This window comes from Ciona intestinalis, chromosome 9 (assembly GCF_000224145.3).
Source record: "Ciona intestinalis chromosome 9, KH, whole genome shotgun sequence".
Classification (NCBI taxonomy): Eukaryota; Metazoa; Chordata; class Ascidiacea; order Phlebobranchia; family Cionidae; genus Ciona; species Ciona intestinalis.
The window spans coordinates 4940192-4955746 of record NC_020174.2 but is presented as its reverse complement, the minus strand read 5'-3'; the positions used below and the strand labels follow the sequence as shown (position 1 = coordinate 4955746).

At 34.2% G+C, this 15555-nt stretch overlaps 3 protein-coding genes across 5 annotated transcripts in view; 2 read left to right on the top strand and 1 right to left on the bottom strand.

Moving 5' to 3' along the window:
• LOC100181903 (cytochrome P450 4F4-like) overlaps nt 1-4954 on the top strand; it is a 5792-nt gene extending 838 nt beyond the window's left edge. Inside the window, exons 3-12 of one of the 2 annotated variants that reach the window (XM_018813389.1) lie at nt 180-336; nt 853-906; nt 1135-1259; nt 1553-1683; nt 2182-2289; nt 2465-2615; nt 2700-2890; nt 3310-3440; nt 3689-3836; nt 4319-4954. In XM_018813389.1, coding sequence (XP_018668934.1) covers nt 180-336; nt 853-906; nt 1135-1259; nt 1553-1683; nt 2182-2289; nt 2465-2615; nt 2700-2890; nt 3310-3440; nt 3689-3836; nt 4319-4487 — 1365 coding nt within the window. In that variant the 3' untranslated portion in view covers nt 4488-4954. Of the gene's footprint in view, nt 1-179; nt 337-852; nt 907-1134; nt 1263-1552; nt 1684-2181; nt 2290-2464; nt 2616-2699; nt 2891-3309; nt 3441-3688; nt 3837-4318 lie in introns of both variants that reach the window. The other variant, XM_009861435.2, reaches the window with a different exon arrangement.
• Nucleotides 4955-5898: 944 nt separating this feature from the next.
• Nucleotides 5899-15555, top strand: part of LOC100179490 (probable 2-oxoglutarate dehydrogenase E1 component DHKTD1, mitochondrial) — a 13005-nt gene continuing 3348 nt past the window's right edge. The window contains exons 1-13 of the mRNA XM_009861434.3: nt 5899-6323; nt 6547-6740; nt 7043-7237; nt 7590-7751; nt 7969-8110; nt 12017-12157; nt 12365-12467; nt 12639-12777; nt 12997-13236; nt 13732-13992; nt 14234-14390; nt 14684-14806; nt 15255-15397. Coding sequence (XP_009859736.1) covers nt 5987-6323; nt 6547-6740; nt 7043-7237; nt 7590-7751; nt 7969-8110; nt 12017-12157; nt 12365-12467; nt 12639-12777; nt 12997-13236; nt 13732-13992; nt 14234-14390; nt 14684-14806; nt 15255-15397 — 2337 coding nt within the window. The 5' untranslated portion in view covers nt 5899-5986. The remainder of the gene's footprint in view (nt 6324-6546; nt 6741-7042; nt 7238-7589; nt 7752-7968; nt 8111-12016; nt 12158-12364; nt 12468-12638; nt 12778-12996; nt 13237-13731; nt 13993-14233; nt 14391-14683; nt 14807-15254; nt 15398-15555) is intronic.
• Nucleotides 8412-11820, bottom strand: LOC100177151 (secretory phospholipase A2 receptor-like). 2 transcript variants are annotated; one of them, XM_026836061.1, is made up of 8 exons: nt 11366-11820; nt 10911-11082; nt 10365-10552; nt 9926-10306; nt 9565-9603; nt 9399-9509; nt 9237-9329; nt 8412-8988 (listed from the first exon to the last, which is right to left on the bottom strand). In XM_026836061.1, exons 1-7 carry the CDS (start codon nt 11421-11423, stop codon nt 9286-9288), a joined length of 993 nt encoding a protein of 330 aa, XP_026691862.1. In that variant the 5' UTR covers nt 11424-11820; the 3' UTR covers nt 8412-8988; nt 9237-9285. The 2 variants fall into 2 exon arrangements, with proteins under 2 accessions (XP_026691862.1, XP_002132048.2); XM_002132012.5 differs by lacking the exon at nt 9237-9329 and having other exon boundaries at nt 11366-11809.

The following is a 15555-nucleotide window of genomic DNA, read 5'->3' as shown; positions in this document are numbered from 1 at the left end:
TACATACAGATGTTTGGTAACTTGTAAGCATGCACAGGGGGTTATGAAACAGAACAATCGTGTTATAATGACTGGTGTTACCATGCTGGGATAAAACAAGTTATGTTTATTCAACTTTTATTACACAAATATTTCCCAATGTGTTTAAAGAAAAATACTACATTGATTGTTTCTTTCAGATTGCAGAGGTCCAAAAAGACAGTGCTTACTATTTTACTTACATCAAGGAAATGACAAAGCAATTTCCTCAAGGTTTTAGAGGTCAACTTGGTCCTATATTTCTTTCATTAAATGCTTATCACCCAAATATGATAAAGGCTGTTCTCTGTGCACCAGGTGAGGCACTTATTACAAATTTTTATTACTACATCTTAAAAGAACAAGTGTTACTTAATTTTTATTGTGTTTTACTAATCTTAGACGTAATAACACGTTATTAAAACTCTTTTGTGCACCTGGGTAATAGTAATAATAATAACTTTTATTTGTCTCTTTGATTACGATAGTAAAGATTTAGAAATATTTTAAACGAAAGACAGGATATAATGACAAAACAACAAGTGTTAAAACACATACAGTTCTGTACTGCTAACATTTTGGCAACTTATTGTTTACTTATTACCACTATGAGATAATATTTACTTTGCCTTTTATTTGTTTCTCGTGTTGGTTATGTGTTAACAAACTTATGAATACATAGTGATCTCGTGCCAAGAAACGTATCAGATAAAAATCAAACTTTATTTGTTTAAACAAGAATTGTTCAACTCTATGAGCACCAGATCAAGGTTAGGTTCGCAGAATTTATTACAGGCATATCACTGTGCGAATAACTTTATTATATTTGTGCAGCTTCTGATGCCCCAAAACTCAACAGAGCTTACAAGATGTTGTTTGAATGGCTTGGTAAAAATTATATTACTGTAATACTGTGATATAAAAATTATTCAGTATTAAAGACTTTTTAAAGCTGACAATCTAAAGTTGACCAAACCCCAAATCCAGTTTTTAATTAATGTTATTCTAGACATTAATCAATTACCCATATCCAGATAAAAATAAATTTTTAAAAACATCAAATAGTCAAGAAACATTACAAAAGTGGGCTTCTGTGTTAAGTATAATTGTTGTTAGGACATGGACTGTTGGTTTTGGAGGACAAGGTTTGGTTCCGTCATCGAAGGTTGCTTACTCCTTCATTTCATTTTGAAGTTCTTAAACCTTACGTAAAAACCATGAATGAAAGTGCTCATGTTATGGTGGTAAGATTGTTTTTTTTGGGGTATAATTTTTTTACAAAAAAGGTTTATATAATAGGTGTAATGCTCATGTAATAGGAGTAAATTTATTCTGACTTGTTTAGGTGGCCTATTCTATTCTATATGGTGATGTATCGCAATGTAGTACGGCATGGGTTCTAGGATTTCGGTCAGGATTCCTATGAAGTGTATGAAACAAAACATCCGTGTTATAACGACTGTTGTTGCCCCACACGCGTGGATAAATGAGTTACAGTTAAATATCTGTTTAAACATTTTACATAACTCCACAGGAAAATTGGTTAGGCAAGACATCTGAAAATAAAGTTGCGAAGATTGAAATATTTCATTCTGCAAGCCTTATGACATTAGACACTATCCTCAAGTGTTTAATGTCTTATCAATCCAACTGCCAAGAGGAAAAGTAAGTTTTCAGTTTAATTTTCTAACACCATTATATCATTTCCAAATTTATGTAACTTTGATTGATTAAAATTCCTTTAGTCCTTTCGGTAACTCAAAAAGGGGTAGAATAAATATGTAACCAACAATGTAACTTGGTGGGTGATTTTTCCTTTTTGTTCTATGTATGACTGGTAATTTGGACAACCAATTAATGTCCACTAGTTTGAATCAATGACAGTTAAGTGTCTTTCCTAAATATAAGCATGCCAACGGTGGTAGAAAAGTCAATCTGCAAGCATGTTCTTCTGCTTACTGGTGAATAAACTTTGTGCTATGTATGTAGTTACAACTTTTTTATCTACAAAAGAAAAAAATCACAAAAATAATCACCCACAAAGTAACATACTTGGTAACTTTTAGGCTGGCGTGAGGATAAAGTAAGCTACATTCATTTTTACAAAATTAACATGTTTGTATTTTCTGTGCTTTAATGTCAGCTTGAACTTATATTTTATAGATCCACCAACACATATGTTGCAAAGATATATCAACTGAGCAATACTGTTGTAAAGCGAATGAGAGATTTAAATCTTTTCAAAAGAATTGATCCAATCTATTATCTCACGTAAGTCACACTCACAGTTAGTCTAACCATTAAACTTTTACCTTTGAACCTTTTTTGCTGTCTTTGATTGTATACTTCAAAGTATCCTGAAAATATATAATTAAAAAAAATATTTATCTTTCTATTTTATATAAAAATAAGTAGTGTTAAAAATTGTTTTATTTTTCTGAACCAGAAAAAATGGGAAATTATACAAGAAACTTTGTGATGATGTGCATAAGTTTTCCGAATCAGTTATCGATCGTAGAAACTGCGACATTGGGCAACCTGCACACAACGGAACACGGAAACATTTCGATTTTCTTGACACACTTTTGAAAGCCAGGGTAAGTGTGGAACTTAGTTTGGCTTCTGTCTTTAAACAATAACAGTCAGTACAACATATATAAAATTTCTCAAAATTTAAAAAGGACAGTGATGGAAAGGGGTTGTCAGATTCTGAGATTCGCGCCGAAGTTGACACTTTTATGTTTGAGGGCCATGATACAACTGCTAGTGGAATTTCATGGACATTTTATTGCTTAGCCATGCACCCTGAGCATCAGGAAAAATGCTTTCAAGAGATTAAGAAAGTTATGGCTGACCGTACTGATATTGAATGGTTGGTATTGTTGGTGGAAATTTGTTAAAGATCTTTAAACACTTAATGTTACCAATTTTAAATAGTATGGACTCTGGATCAGACAACATAAAAGTCCTGTATAAATAGGGCCACCTACATGCTTCTTTTTTCATAGATTCTTTAACATATCTTTCATGAATACATGGTAGAGTGGGGGAAGATGGGATACCTTTTTGTTCTATTTTCTCGCCCCATTTTATAGCAAACGAAACACATTCAAAGAATTATAAAACCGTATCCTCACGACTCCCACAGACCAACGTTAATTGTTTAAAACACGGTCAGGATATTTGAATATTATGTACTAAAGGTGTCCCAACTTCCCCCTTCCTACTATATCATATAGTTTAGTCCTTGTGTTCTTCCATAAATAAAACTGTTGTTCTTCTATTGGCCAGGAATGATCTGTCCAACCTTCCCCACCTTACATTATGCATCAAAGAAAGTTTGCGCCAATATCCACCAGTTCCAATCATTTTCCGTAAACTTAACAAAGATATTGAAGTTGATGGGAAGACCATTGTGAAAGGTAGAGATATGCAGTTAAATTTTAAATGATAAGAATTGCTTTATTTAGGAATTAAATACATGAATGAATGTAACTTGCTTTATCCTGGTGTGGCTGGGAAGCGACAGTTGTTTTAACTTGGGTGTTCTGTTTCATACACTTTTGCCAGTTTACGAGTTACCACATATGTTACTTTATGGGTCCGTGATTGTTTTTTTTATTATGGCTAAAAATTAAGAATAAATAAGTCACATTTATTAATTTCCCAGACACCGATGTAATTCTACATATTTATGCATTACATCATCACGAGGAGTTTTGGAAGGATCCTCATATATTTGATCCAAGTCGGTTCACGCAGGAAAACATGAAAAGCATGAGTAGTTATGCTTATGTACCTTTCTCTGCTGGCCCAAGGTAAGTTTCAACAACAATCAAATCACACTGGTTAAAAACAACACAGATTTTAAGGGGCAGAGGCTCAGTGATTAGGTGTTGACCGAATAACAGCAGTTTCGTGCTTAATACCGCTACCATCGTTGGTGTGTGGTAACTGGTATGCTGGCTCGCATATTGTATTAAATAAGACATCCACGCTGAAATGACTCTTGTTGCTATATGGGTATAAATATGCATCAATCGTCTTTCAATGGCTCACCTGGTATGAAAAAACCTCGTGTATTTTCTATGTTTTCTTAAAGTTTTGGCTCGCGTGTATGTTGCGTTACATTTCCTGATAAAGTCTTGTCAGATGGCAGACGAAACATCGCAAATACAGTACGTTTTATCATACTAGATAGCCGTTGGAAGATTATTTACTTTATACCTGCTAGCAGAATATAATTTATATTAATTTTCAAGACCTACATTCGTTGTAGTAAGTATTACATTGCTTACAGGAACTGCATTGGTCAGCGTTTCGCTATGAATGAAATTAAAATTGCTGTGGCGCAAGTATTAAGCAAATTCCAACTTAAACCAGATTTATCTAAAAAGATCCAGCATTCAGTAGATGTGATTTACAGAGCTACAACTGGACTTTATTTAAAAGCTGAACGCAGAGTTTAGAAGAATAAGACTGCCTTTGCGGTCTGTTTCTTCAAAATAATATATTCACAAAAATTTCTAACATTGTTTTGTTCAGTGTGTGCTGCTTAATGTATACAGCCAATATTTTTTGTTGATGTTTTAATTAATTACGATGTTGTAATTAATTATTGACGTTGTATTATGCATTGATCAATAGCATTGGGTTGATTGATAGAGTGCTACCATAACCACAAGACATTGTGTTGGGTGCTCTACTGTCATTGTGGGCTGGTTTGTCTTTGGCTAAGGCAATGTCGTGGAACAGTTGGTTAGCGTGCCTGCCTAGCTGGGAGGTGATGGGTTTATTAAGCATAATGATGTCATCAATGACGACGTCACAAATTATTCACATCACAAACACAACATGATTATTGTTTCCCTTTGAAACCCTGTGTTCATTTACTCATTGTAACATTGTTATAATAAATCCCTACAATAATATTAAATGCTAGTTGTTGTGTGCCTCTTGCGGGTTTTATAAGAAAATTTAGTTTAAAATATTAGTTACATAGATACTAGATAGTAAGATCAGAGTACTGTGATGTCAGTTTACCAGTACATTGGATGTGTGCGCATTTTGCACAAACCGCACACCGACACTTTGCAGCATGCGGAAGTTTTACGCGGTTAACAATTCGATTCTTAAAATATTAGTATAGAATTAATTTTCTATATTTTGTTAGAATTACGGGATGCACACAGAAATAAAAAAGAGTAGAACGCGCAACTTTCCAAAACCGTGATATATTCTTTTTTCTATTCACGTGACCGCCAACTCCGTCCCCATTTCCCTTCGTCTCCATTGTAAAAGATAGGCGCATAGTATTTTTGGACGGTTTTAGCTGTTTATTTTAAAAACTACACCAACTATTCAAGTTTGTTAGGCTAGTTTAGTTATTTGGTACGTTAACGCTTACAGTTTACCACTTGTTTAGGAAATTTAATTATTTAAAAAAATTAATTAAAAATTTCAAACAAACGTTTTTTTAGAAATATATATATATTAGAAAATAGTTTTTTTACACAATAACTTTAAATTAAGTCAAAAAACGAAGAAAAACTACACAAAACGTCATCGACTCCATTGACTACAATAGTAAACGGGAACGACCCGTAAAAGAGAGAGAGTGTATCGTGCTCTCTCCTTTGCCGACATTGGAGATGCGCCTTCTATTCTTTTTTATTTCTGTGGGGATGCACTATCACACGATATTCTTGACAATATTTCTCTATGTTACAACATGTGACGTCATAACTGTTGTGGTTATTATGTACGGATGGTGACTGCCGTGTATATGTGTTACGTAAATGTGCAGTAAACCGTGTGCGCGAAACGTTACTTTTATATCTACGTGCAGTCCGATTATTTAATACATCTCATTTTTTATTCAGATTTATTCATTAAATGCAATTGAAGTTCGCTTTGCTGTTTAGTACTAATTGATGTTTGAATCAGAATAGGTGCAAATACCATCAACATGCCGTGTCCAGCATTAATTAAAAGTGTCTCTACGATGTGTTATGCAAAGTGTGCAAAGCATGTCGCAGTTTTTACTCGTGGTTACCGTTACCGGGAGGACGTTCACGGTTACAAACAAGCAGCAAATGTTGTTAATAATGAAACTATATCTTCCACCTCAAACGACCCAACTATGCAAGGCGTTGAAAGATTAATTGAACAATATGAAAGACATGGCCACAGAATTGGGAAACTTAATCCTTTAAAACTACCACATCTGCCTGAACTTGAAAGGTTTGCTTTACTGGATCCTTCGCTCTATGGGTTGGAACTCCAGCAAGACATATCAATTCAAGGTTAGACGGATAATATGTATTTGAGTTTTGTTTTACATGTGTAACTATAAGCGTTGTTTTACTTTTTTTCACAAAATCAGGGGTTTGTATAGACACCTATGCTGGTTTGTATAGACACCCAATAGCAGGATAAAAGCTGTTTTGGTCTTTACAACTGGGGTGCTCCTGTTATATGTCTATGTTTGTATATTATAAACTATGCTAACAGAAGATTGTATTTTAGGTGAAACCAAAACTGTAGAAACCCTGGTTGGAGAACTGAGTGAGAAGTTCTGTGGAAATATTACATTAGAAACCGACAGCATGACTTCTGCTAGTGAGAAGCAATGGTTACTTGACCAATTCTCTCTTGTACAAAGCGAGGAAACGTCTCAAGATCAAAAGCGAAGAATGGCTGAGCTGATGGTCAAATCGCAGGTTCGTATGTTGTCATGGCGAAGTGGTTAGCTCCGTTAGCAGGCCCGCTTTTGACCGAGGATATGGGTGCGAGCCTTGATACTGCCACTGTTATAAATGCCCCATGTGCAGGATATTTATACTTCCTGCCAATTACTCCAAAAATCCCACAAAAAATCCGGCTGTTGCCCTGCCACATAATAAAATATGATTTATTTATTGAAGTGTGTTGTTTTTTTACCCATAAAATATCCAAACAGTTTTAAATGACTTTAATATAGCCTATAATTTTTAGCTGTTTTAGTTGTACCTTCCATTTTCAGGTGCTCGACAATTTCCTCGCAACAAAGTTCCCGACATTGAAAAGATACGGGGGTGAAGGTGCTGAGAGTATGCTGGTGTTTGTGGAGGAATATTTACGTAGCTCCTCACTTGATGGGGTGGAGGATGTGGTTATAGGGATGCCACATAGAGGAAGGAACAATCTACTTGTTGGGTTGCTTAATTATCCTGTTGAGGTTCGTTGGAGATTTTTTTAGAGTTTCAAAAATTTTCCAACCTAAAAAGAGTTAATGCATGATAGAAATAGTAAGATGTCATTTTCGGTGCCATGGTATAGTGGTTAGCGCGCCTGCCTGTAACCCAGAGGTTATGGGTTCAAGGCTCGACGTTGCTACCATTGTGGGCGGCTACGTGAGGATAAAGTAAGTTACATTCATTACATTACATTTTTTTCTAGAATGGCAGTTTAGTGTTTTTACATTTATTTGCTATTATTGTTCATTATGTCAAACTTTTACTGCCACAGTACATTATTTTGCATTTTATATTTTGAAACTTTTTTTTAAACCCTCCTTATTTATTTTTTAGGTAATGATCCAAAAAATTAAAGGTTCCCCTGAATTCCCAGATGAAGCAATGCCGATAGCTACTGGTGACGTATTGTCACATCTGAGCATGTCTACTGATCTTGTATTTGAAGAAGGAAAAAACCTTCATGTTAATTTAATTCCCAATCCATCACATTTAGAAGTGAGTTTATTAAAACTGGCCTAATACATGTTATCTGTGAGACTGTAACTGTTTCAGCCCCTTCAATTTTCGTTATAATTTCCAGAAATTAATTATAGCATATGCTCTAAAATTTAAAAATTACATGAATTATCTAAAAGTTTTTATTATAAATTGTTTTTCATAATTTTGCTTTTTTAGGATTAATAAATTAATTGACTATTTATAATTTGATCAGGCAGAGAACACAGTAGCACAGGGTAGATGCCGCGGTCGTCAACAAACAATTAAAGATGGTGATTATTCAACAGAAGATACCACAAGAGGCAGTAAAGCTACATGTCTTTTGTTGCATGGAGATGCTTCATTTACTGGGCAAGGTAAGGTTTCATATATTGGAGTTCATAAATTCAACACGGCGATAAACAATTGGAACAGTTTTGTTTGCTATTGCCGTAGTACTAAATACTCAATGAGTATTCGAGGTATTTAAAAATGTCCTCTTTTGACTTTTAAGTATGATATTACATCTTTATAAACAGGCATGCGGCAAATTGCAGAGGTAGATTGAGCTTCCATTGCAATTATGTTGCCATAGTGTTGCGAGGTCAATTTTATGGCACTTTTCATAAACTGCCAATATCTGAAGATTAGGCAGTTCCTAAATATAAAACACACAGGCACAGTATACAGGTGGTTTTATTAAACACACACTCCACATATCGGAGCATTCAGCGTTTACTGTAACTACAATATGGCTTATTGAAACTCATGAAAAATATATTGATTGTGTAAATTTACTGAAAACAGTAAAATTTATTTAAATCTATGATATTAAGTAAACAATCATCAAACGTACAATATGTACAATAATTTGAAAGAAAAACTTTCTATAATTATAAACATTGGAATTCCATTCGCAGTTTTGTACCAAATGTTTGTCTGCACTCTGCATATGAAAAATAGCAATTTTAAGATTAAAAAAAATCATTTTAATAATATGAATTATATATATATATTCATATATACTCTTTATAGTTGTTTAATAATAACTTTGTCGAGGTCTGTATTAATCATTTTGCTGCATGGTTATACAGTAATAGCAAAGTGATATGGGAGCATAATGTGTGACGGTGTTAAATAGGCTGTTACATTGTGGTAAAGTAAAACACATAAGTTAAAAGTACGTTGACAGCAATCACACTTGTTGTTCTTGTTGGTCCATAACTTGCATTGCTTGTAGTTGAAGGGTGTGTCACTGTGGAATAAAATATGTTGTATTTTACTATTTCAAACATTTTTTTAGCCTATTGTCAATTTAAATGTGAATATTTAGATTTTAGTAGTGGGTTTAGTAGTCAAAAGTTTTAAATTTCCACATCAATAGATTTATAGTTTAATTTAACTATGAACTACTAAGTGTGCAAGAGATCTTCTATCAATTGTTTTATGTGACCTAAAAGAAACAATGTTTTGTTTATACAACAAGACCCCATTAGGGTTTACCATTAATTGTCTTGCTGAAGGACACAAACGCTCACAATGGTAGCAGCGTTCAGCCTCGGACCCATAACCTTGCGGAGGCAAGCTTGCCGACCACTGTACCAAGGTGTCAAATTATAAACTAAAAATACAAGTTGAAAGTCAGAATAATAAAGCATAACAAACCTATTGTGGTGGTGAAGTGGCCTGTCATGTCTATGTTTTGTGATGTTTCCGTAGTTGTGTTCGTAGTATTGAAACCTAGAATTGTAGAACTCATGCCCAAAGTTGTGTAGTCTGTATTTATACCAAAGTTAAACTACATGTGTTTAACTAATAATTGATATCTTACCTCGTTGAGTTGTTGTTGGTAGTATAACTGGACTCAGTTCTGTAATAAAAGTAAATGTATGAAGTAAAAGGATGTAGGCAAAAGTTGAAGTCAAAAAAGAATATGTTTTTATAAAACTTTAATTCCAGTCACATTTGCTACCAAGTACCAATATAGTGTTTGTCATTAATGTTTTAATCCAGGGATTTTTAAAATGCGCCCCTTTTAAAAATAGTCTACACACAATATAAACACTCTACCTTCCTAATTAAAAAGCATGTTTAGTTATAGCTCGTAAGATATTTTACTTCTGTTGCCCCATTGTAAGCCTTACAATTAAACTTTAAGCACCCCTGGTCTAAACTTCGAAGAAAATATTCACCTTGGCAAATGAAGTTTCTCGGTGTAGTACACAAACCATTTCTCCATTTGCCTTTTTTATTAACATACACACAGTCTCTCTCATCTATAATATCGGGGTAGCCTTCGTCCCAATTACTAAACCCAGTGCTTGCAAGGGTTCTCCCATCACCCCATGTAAGGACATTGCCATCCATTGAGAGCCCAATATAAAACTCATTCCCGCTGATCATGTTCAACTTTTGTGCCACCAAATCTTGCAACCCCGGTGTATCAACCACAGCCAGTTGTTTGTTAACTTTCCCACACATCTGCACAGCTTCTTGGTGACGTAGTTTAGCATGGCTTATAAAGTGTAGCCGGCCAGTTCCATTCAATCGGAAGTAGTTTTCTTGCTTAGTGACTGGAAATAAAGTATATATATAATTTTTTACCGAATATATATATATATAGACACTTACATTTAGATTCACATATATATTGATGTTGACTGCTGCACTGCATTTGTTTCCACTTTCCATTCACCCTCAACGCAACAACACAATCCCCAACCCCTTTAACTTGGTCCCAATTAGTTGTAGTAAGAGGATTTCCTGTCACCCACCTCCAACCACTTTCATTCTTTAACCCAATCCAATAGAACTCACCACTATATTAGAGCAATTTTTTTTTAAAATTAAAACCTTAAGGCTAGAGTGTGCCGTTATTCTTACACTCAGGGTTTTAGACAAAAGTTGGTCAATTACCCCAACACTGTATATGCACATTCTATTCTACATAGGTGAGGTTCTACAGTGAGGCACGTCATGGGACTTGGGATTCTGTTAGTCCACTACCCCAAGAAGGCCTCATAACCTAATACTCTAACCCCACTATATAAAAAATTATACACCTCTAAATGTTGTTCTGTAAAAGGCAACTTTTTAATAGAAACAAAAATGTCTCATGACACACCATTACCATTGCTAAGCCAATATCTTTTTTGAATAAACTTTCAAACCATTTACCTCCATCCAAAGTTAAGCTGGCTAGCCAGGTAGTCTTGCAAGTTTTTAGTTGGAGTAGTTACCAGGTTTCCATTGTAATATTCGTGGCATGCTGATTCACTTGAAGTCCAGTTTTTACCAAAGTGAGAAAATGTATAGATCACATTATTTCTTGTGGTTGTCTTTTGCTGTGCTGTAGTTTAAAAGTGTTAATGGGTTATTTTATTATAGATTAAAGTTATTAAACATAAGATACTTATATCTGTAAAATTGTATGCAGTTTCATCTCTTTAAAACAATACAAGAATTAGTATATCATACATTAAAATTAATTAAGTTCCTCGTTAAATTAAATTTAAAACTTGGTGTTATAAAAATTTGGGCACACGTAAAAAATGATAACCATTTCTTTTAAAATTGTTTATCATAAATAATGTTAATGTGCCAGTCTAAACAATTCATATTTTTTAATTTACCGTTTGCAATGCTTAACACAAGCATTAGCACTCCACATAAGCATGCAAGTCCGGCCATCCTGCCCTACCTTTACATACTGACTTCATCCTATTAAAACCTCTATTTATATTTTCAATGATCAAACTTTCAATGGATTTTCCACACCTCGTGAATGAGGCAACATCCTGTCCCATGCTAATTTGATTTAATTGTTTATGTAAAATGTTGGAAAACTGTAAACAACATCAACACTGTTGTAGCTAATATGGAAGTTGCAACCTTTATATATTTCGACAGAAGTTTTTCATATTCTACAATGACCAAATTTGAATAATGGCAAAAAGTTTGAGTGACTAGTCTTTTTTAATTATTTAAAACAAGAAAAGCAGAACAATCATTCACTGCCACACAAAATACATTTATATGCAACACAAACATATAAAATAATAAACAAATATAATGCCTGTTACCTTTTTATTACACAATGAAGCTTGATTTTATGTTTATATCGTTTGCAGTTATAATACTTCTGTAAGTTAGTTTAAATTAGTTTTAAATATTGTTTGCAGGTAGAATTATTTAATGTGTTAGTTTAAATTAATTATCATTATCGTTTGCAGTTATAATACTTATGTAAGTTAGTTTGAGTTAATTATTATTATTATTTGCAGGCATAGTAATGGAGGGTTTAAACATGAGCAGATTACCACACTTTGACATCGGTGGAACCGTTCATCTTATAGTTAACAACCAAGTTGGGTTCACCACTCCTCCAAATAAGGGAAGATCTTCATTATATACAAGTGATATAGGTATTTTATGATATTGAGTTTGTTTGTATTTTATGCTTTTTGCATAATTACATTCTATATGGTTAAGGTCCTTGTTGGACCTAGCAATTAGGCCAGACTATTTATATATGTATGTACTGTGTGGTATGAATTAATGTGACTTTCAGAGTTTTGTTGCTTTTTTAATTAGATATTTGCTGTTTTTCATTTCATTAAATGTATTTCCAGGCAAAATGATTGGTTGTCCTGTGATTCACGTGAATGGCGCTGAACCGGAACAAGTTTTAAGAGCTGCCAAACTCGCTGTTGCATATCGACAAAAATACAGAAAGTAAGGAAATTAGAACTGTTATGTTTTATCCTTCAAAAGTATTTTGTCCTAGTTTTGTGGGAGGTTAGTTTGTAATTATATGCTTAGCACATTTGAGTTTTTGTAGCAACAGTTCCTAAAGTATCATTTTTTATGTTTTTTTAACTTTCCTTAACATATAACATCATTCAGGGAAATAATAATCGACCTCCTTTGTTTCCGACGATGGGGTCATAATGAGCTTGATGATCCAACAATGACACAACCACTCATGTATGATGTCATAAACAACCGACACTCAATCCCAGACGAATATGCCGGGAAACTAAAAGTATGATTTATGTAAAGATTTAAATATTTTCAACTAAATTCACAGTTGTTAATAAAGTATATGCCTTACAAAAAAAAAAAAAATTACCTAAAATGTTACACATGTGAAAACTCGTAAGCAGGCACGATGTGTATGAAACAGAACACTTATGTTATAACGACTGCCATTGCCCCGCAAGGATAAATGGGTAACATACATTTTTTTTATTTATATTTACAGGAAAACAAGATTTTGTCTGAAAATGAAATAGAAAGTTGGAAAACTGAGGAGCAGTCACGCTTAAATGATTCATTCAGCGACAATAGACCAATCAGTGAGAAGAGTTATCTTTCAAATAAATCACCTTGGGGGAAAATGAAAATACCAAGCGACAAGAAAGTTACAACATGGGATACTGGTTGTGATGCTGACGTGCTGAGATATGTGGGTGCAAAGTCTGTTGCTGTGCCTGAACAAATGGTAAACTTTGGTGATTCAAAGTTAATAGATTTCTTTGGTGATTTTAGTAAAATAATTTTTAAGTAATAGTTAAATTAAATAGATATTTTATGTTAATTTAGTTAAAAAATAAAGAAATTAATAACCACTTTTAAAATGATTTTTTAACCATTTACACATAGTAGAACATACATCAATTAAAGTTTCTAGTTAAATTGGGATGGATAATTACCTTTTGGAACTATTTTTACAAAATGCTTAATTTAATTAGTTTTGATACTTTAACAAAGTCAACTTTCCTACATGCCATTTAAATTGTATAGAAAATGCAATATCAATGATCAACTGGAAGCACAATCAGGGTTTAAACAATTAACAACTCCTTTTAGAGTTGTGAGGATACGGTTATCTGGTATATAATTCTGTAAACATTCTTCGTTCCCGACAAAGCGAGCAATAAGAGAATAAAAACATTAGTTATCTTACCAAACCTACCATAAAACAGCTTTTTTTCAGAAAACTCACAACAGAATTCAGAAATCTCACTCCGATTCTCGAATCACTAAGTTAAAATCTGATGGTTTGGTTGACTGGGCGCTGGCTGAGACTTTAGCGTTTGGTTCGTTGATCCACCAAGGTTACAACATCAGGTTGTGTGGACAGGATGTGGGTCGTGGGACCTTCGGCCACCGTCATGCCATGATGGTTTGCCAGGAGAGCGGTGCAGTTGATATCCCACTGAATAAACTATCACCAGACCAAAACGCACACCTTGAGGTAGGGTATAGGCAGGAGAATGTTTTACTATTGTTATATTTATATATGGGAAAGATGGTTGTTGAGGTTCTGAAGTTTAGGCCAGCGGTAGGCCATTTTCCAAATGTATATGCACATTCTATTCTATATGGGTAAGGTCCTACAGCAAACCCTCGGGGGGAACTGAGATTTGTGCTAGAATAGACCCATGACCCTATATAGCCCTTAAAAGCACATCTAGACTTACACATCCTACACACAGCTGGTGAACTCCTTGTTATCAGAAGAAGGAGTCCTTGGGTTTGAATACGGGATGAGCGTTGAACATCCGGACCGACTCGTGATATGGGAATCACAGTTTGGAGATTTCTTCAACGGGGCACAGATTATTTTCGATACTTTCATCTCATCCGGAGAAGGTATTTCTGTTCTGTATGTGTAAGGCTCTTGTTGAGGATGTACGATTTGGTCCTATTAACTAAACATGCAAGCTACTTATAAACATCTGAATGAGCTGTGCTCTGGTGTAATTGTGTCTTACAGCATTGCAGTAACACCTAATTCAGCAGCGTCCCATACTTCTATTGAATGAAGGTTACTTTTTATCCTTGCACGGCGGGCTATGAGTTGACAATATGTACCCTTGTGGGTGACTAGGAATTTTTACCCATCCACCGCTGGCATAAATAATGAATATGTGTTTTTCCATCAGCTAAATGGATGCAGCAAAGTGGTCTAGTTGTCTTGTTACCTCATGGTTATGATGGAGCAGGTCCGGAACATTCCTCTTGCAGAATTGAACGGTTTTTACAAAACACCAACAGCTCAGAGGATGGTATGTATGTACATTATATCTTGATTTATTAACATACTAACGAATGTTTACTGAGTCTGCAAAGATGATTAACAGTAACGGGTAAACATGAGCGAAATAAGTAAACACAATGAAATACAATAACACAACGTTAACACAAAGAAATAAAGGCACGAGGCAAGCGAGTGACGTAACAAGCGATTCGTTCTTTAGTTTGCCACGCACGAACGATCAAGTAACAATGGGCAACATAAACATATATATACAATGGAGTGACGTCGTTCGCTGACTGTAAACACAATATCATCTAGTTTTCATATTTTTTAATGAAATATTTAACATTTAAATTATATAGTAAATGTGTTGTTCTAGTCACTTTTTAAAATTATAAGTGTCAGTGATGTAAGCAACATCTGTGTTATAACAGTTATAACAACTTGCCATAACCAAGTTACATCCACCCCCACAGTTGTAGACAGTGATGCAGTAAACATGTCAGTATGCCACCCCACCACCTCTGCACAATACTTCCACCTTCTCAGAAGACAAATGATCCGAGATTTCAGGAAACCCCTTATTGTGGCTTCGCCCAAAATACTCCTAAGATTACCGGTAAGTTTTTAAAAAAAAATTGAAATCTTTTTTTTTTGAAGTTTTTAAAAATTTCATTAAAAAAAACATTTTAAAACTTTTGAGCTTTTTTCTTTTCATTTTGAGCTGATTAAACCAGTAGTATTCCTTGTATGTGCTGCATAATCATTCACACAATT

Excerpts from the sequence above, each read along its gene's own strand:
- LOC100177151 (XM_002132012.5), bottom strand. The coding sequence starts at position 11,423 with ATGGCCGGACTTGCATGCTTATGTGGAGTGCTAATGCTTGTGTTAAGC. Across the intron at positions 10,553-10,910 it reads CAGCTTAACTTTGGATGGAG|TGGTGAGTTCTATTGGATTG; the intron begins GTAAATGGTTTG and ends GCTCTAATATAG. Across the intron at positions 9,510-9,564 it reads ACCAACAACAACTCAACGAG|ACTACACAACTTTGGGCATG; the intron begins GTAAGATATCAA and ends GTATAAATACAG.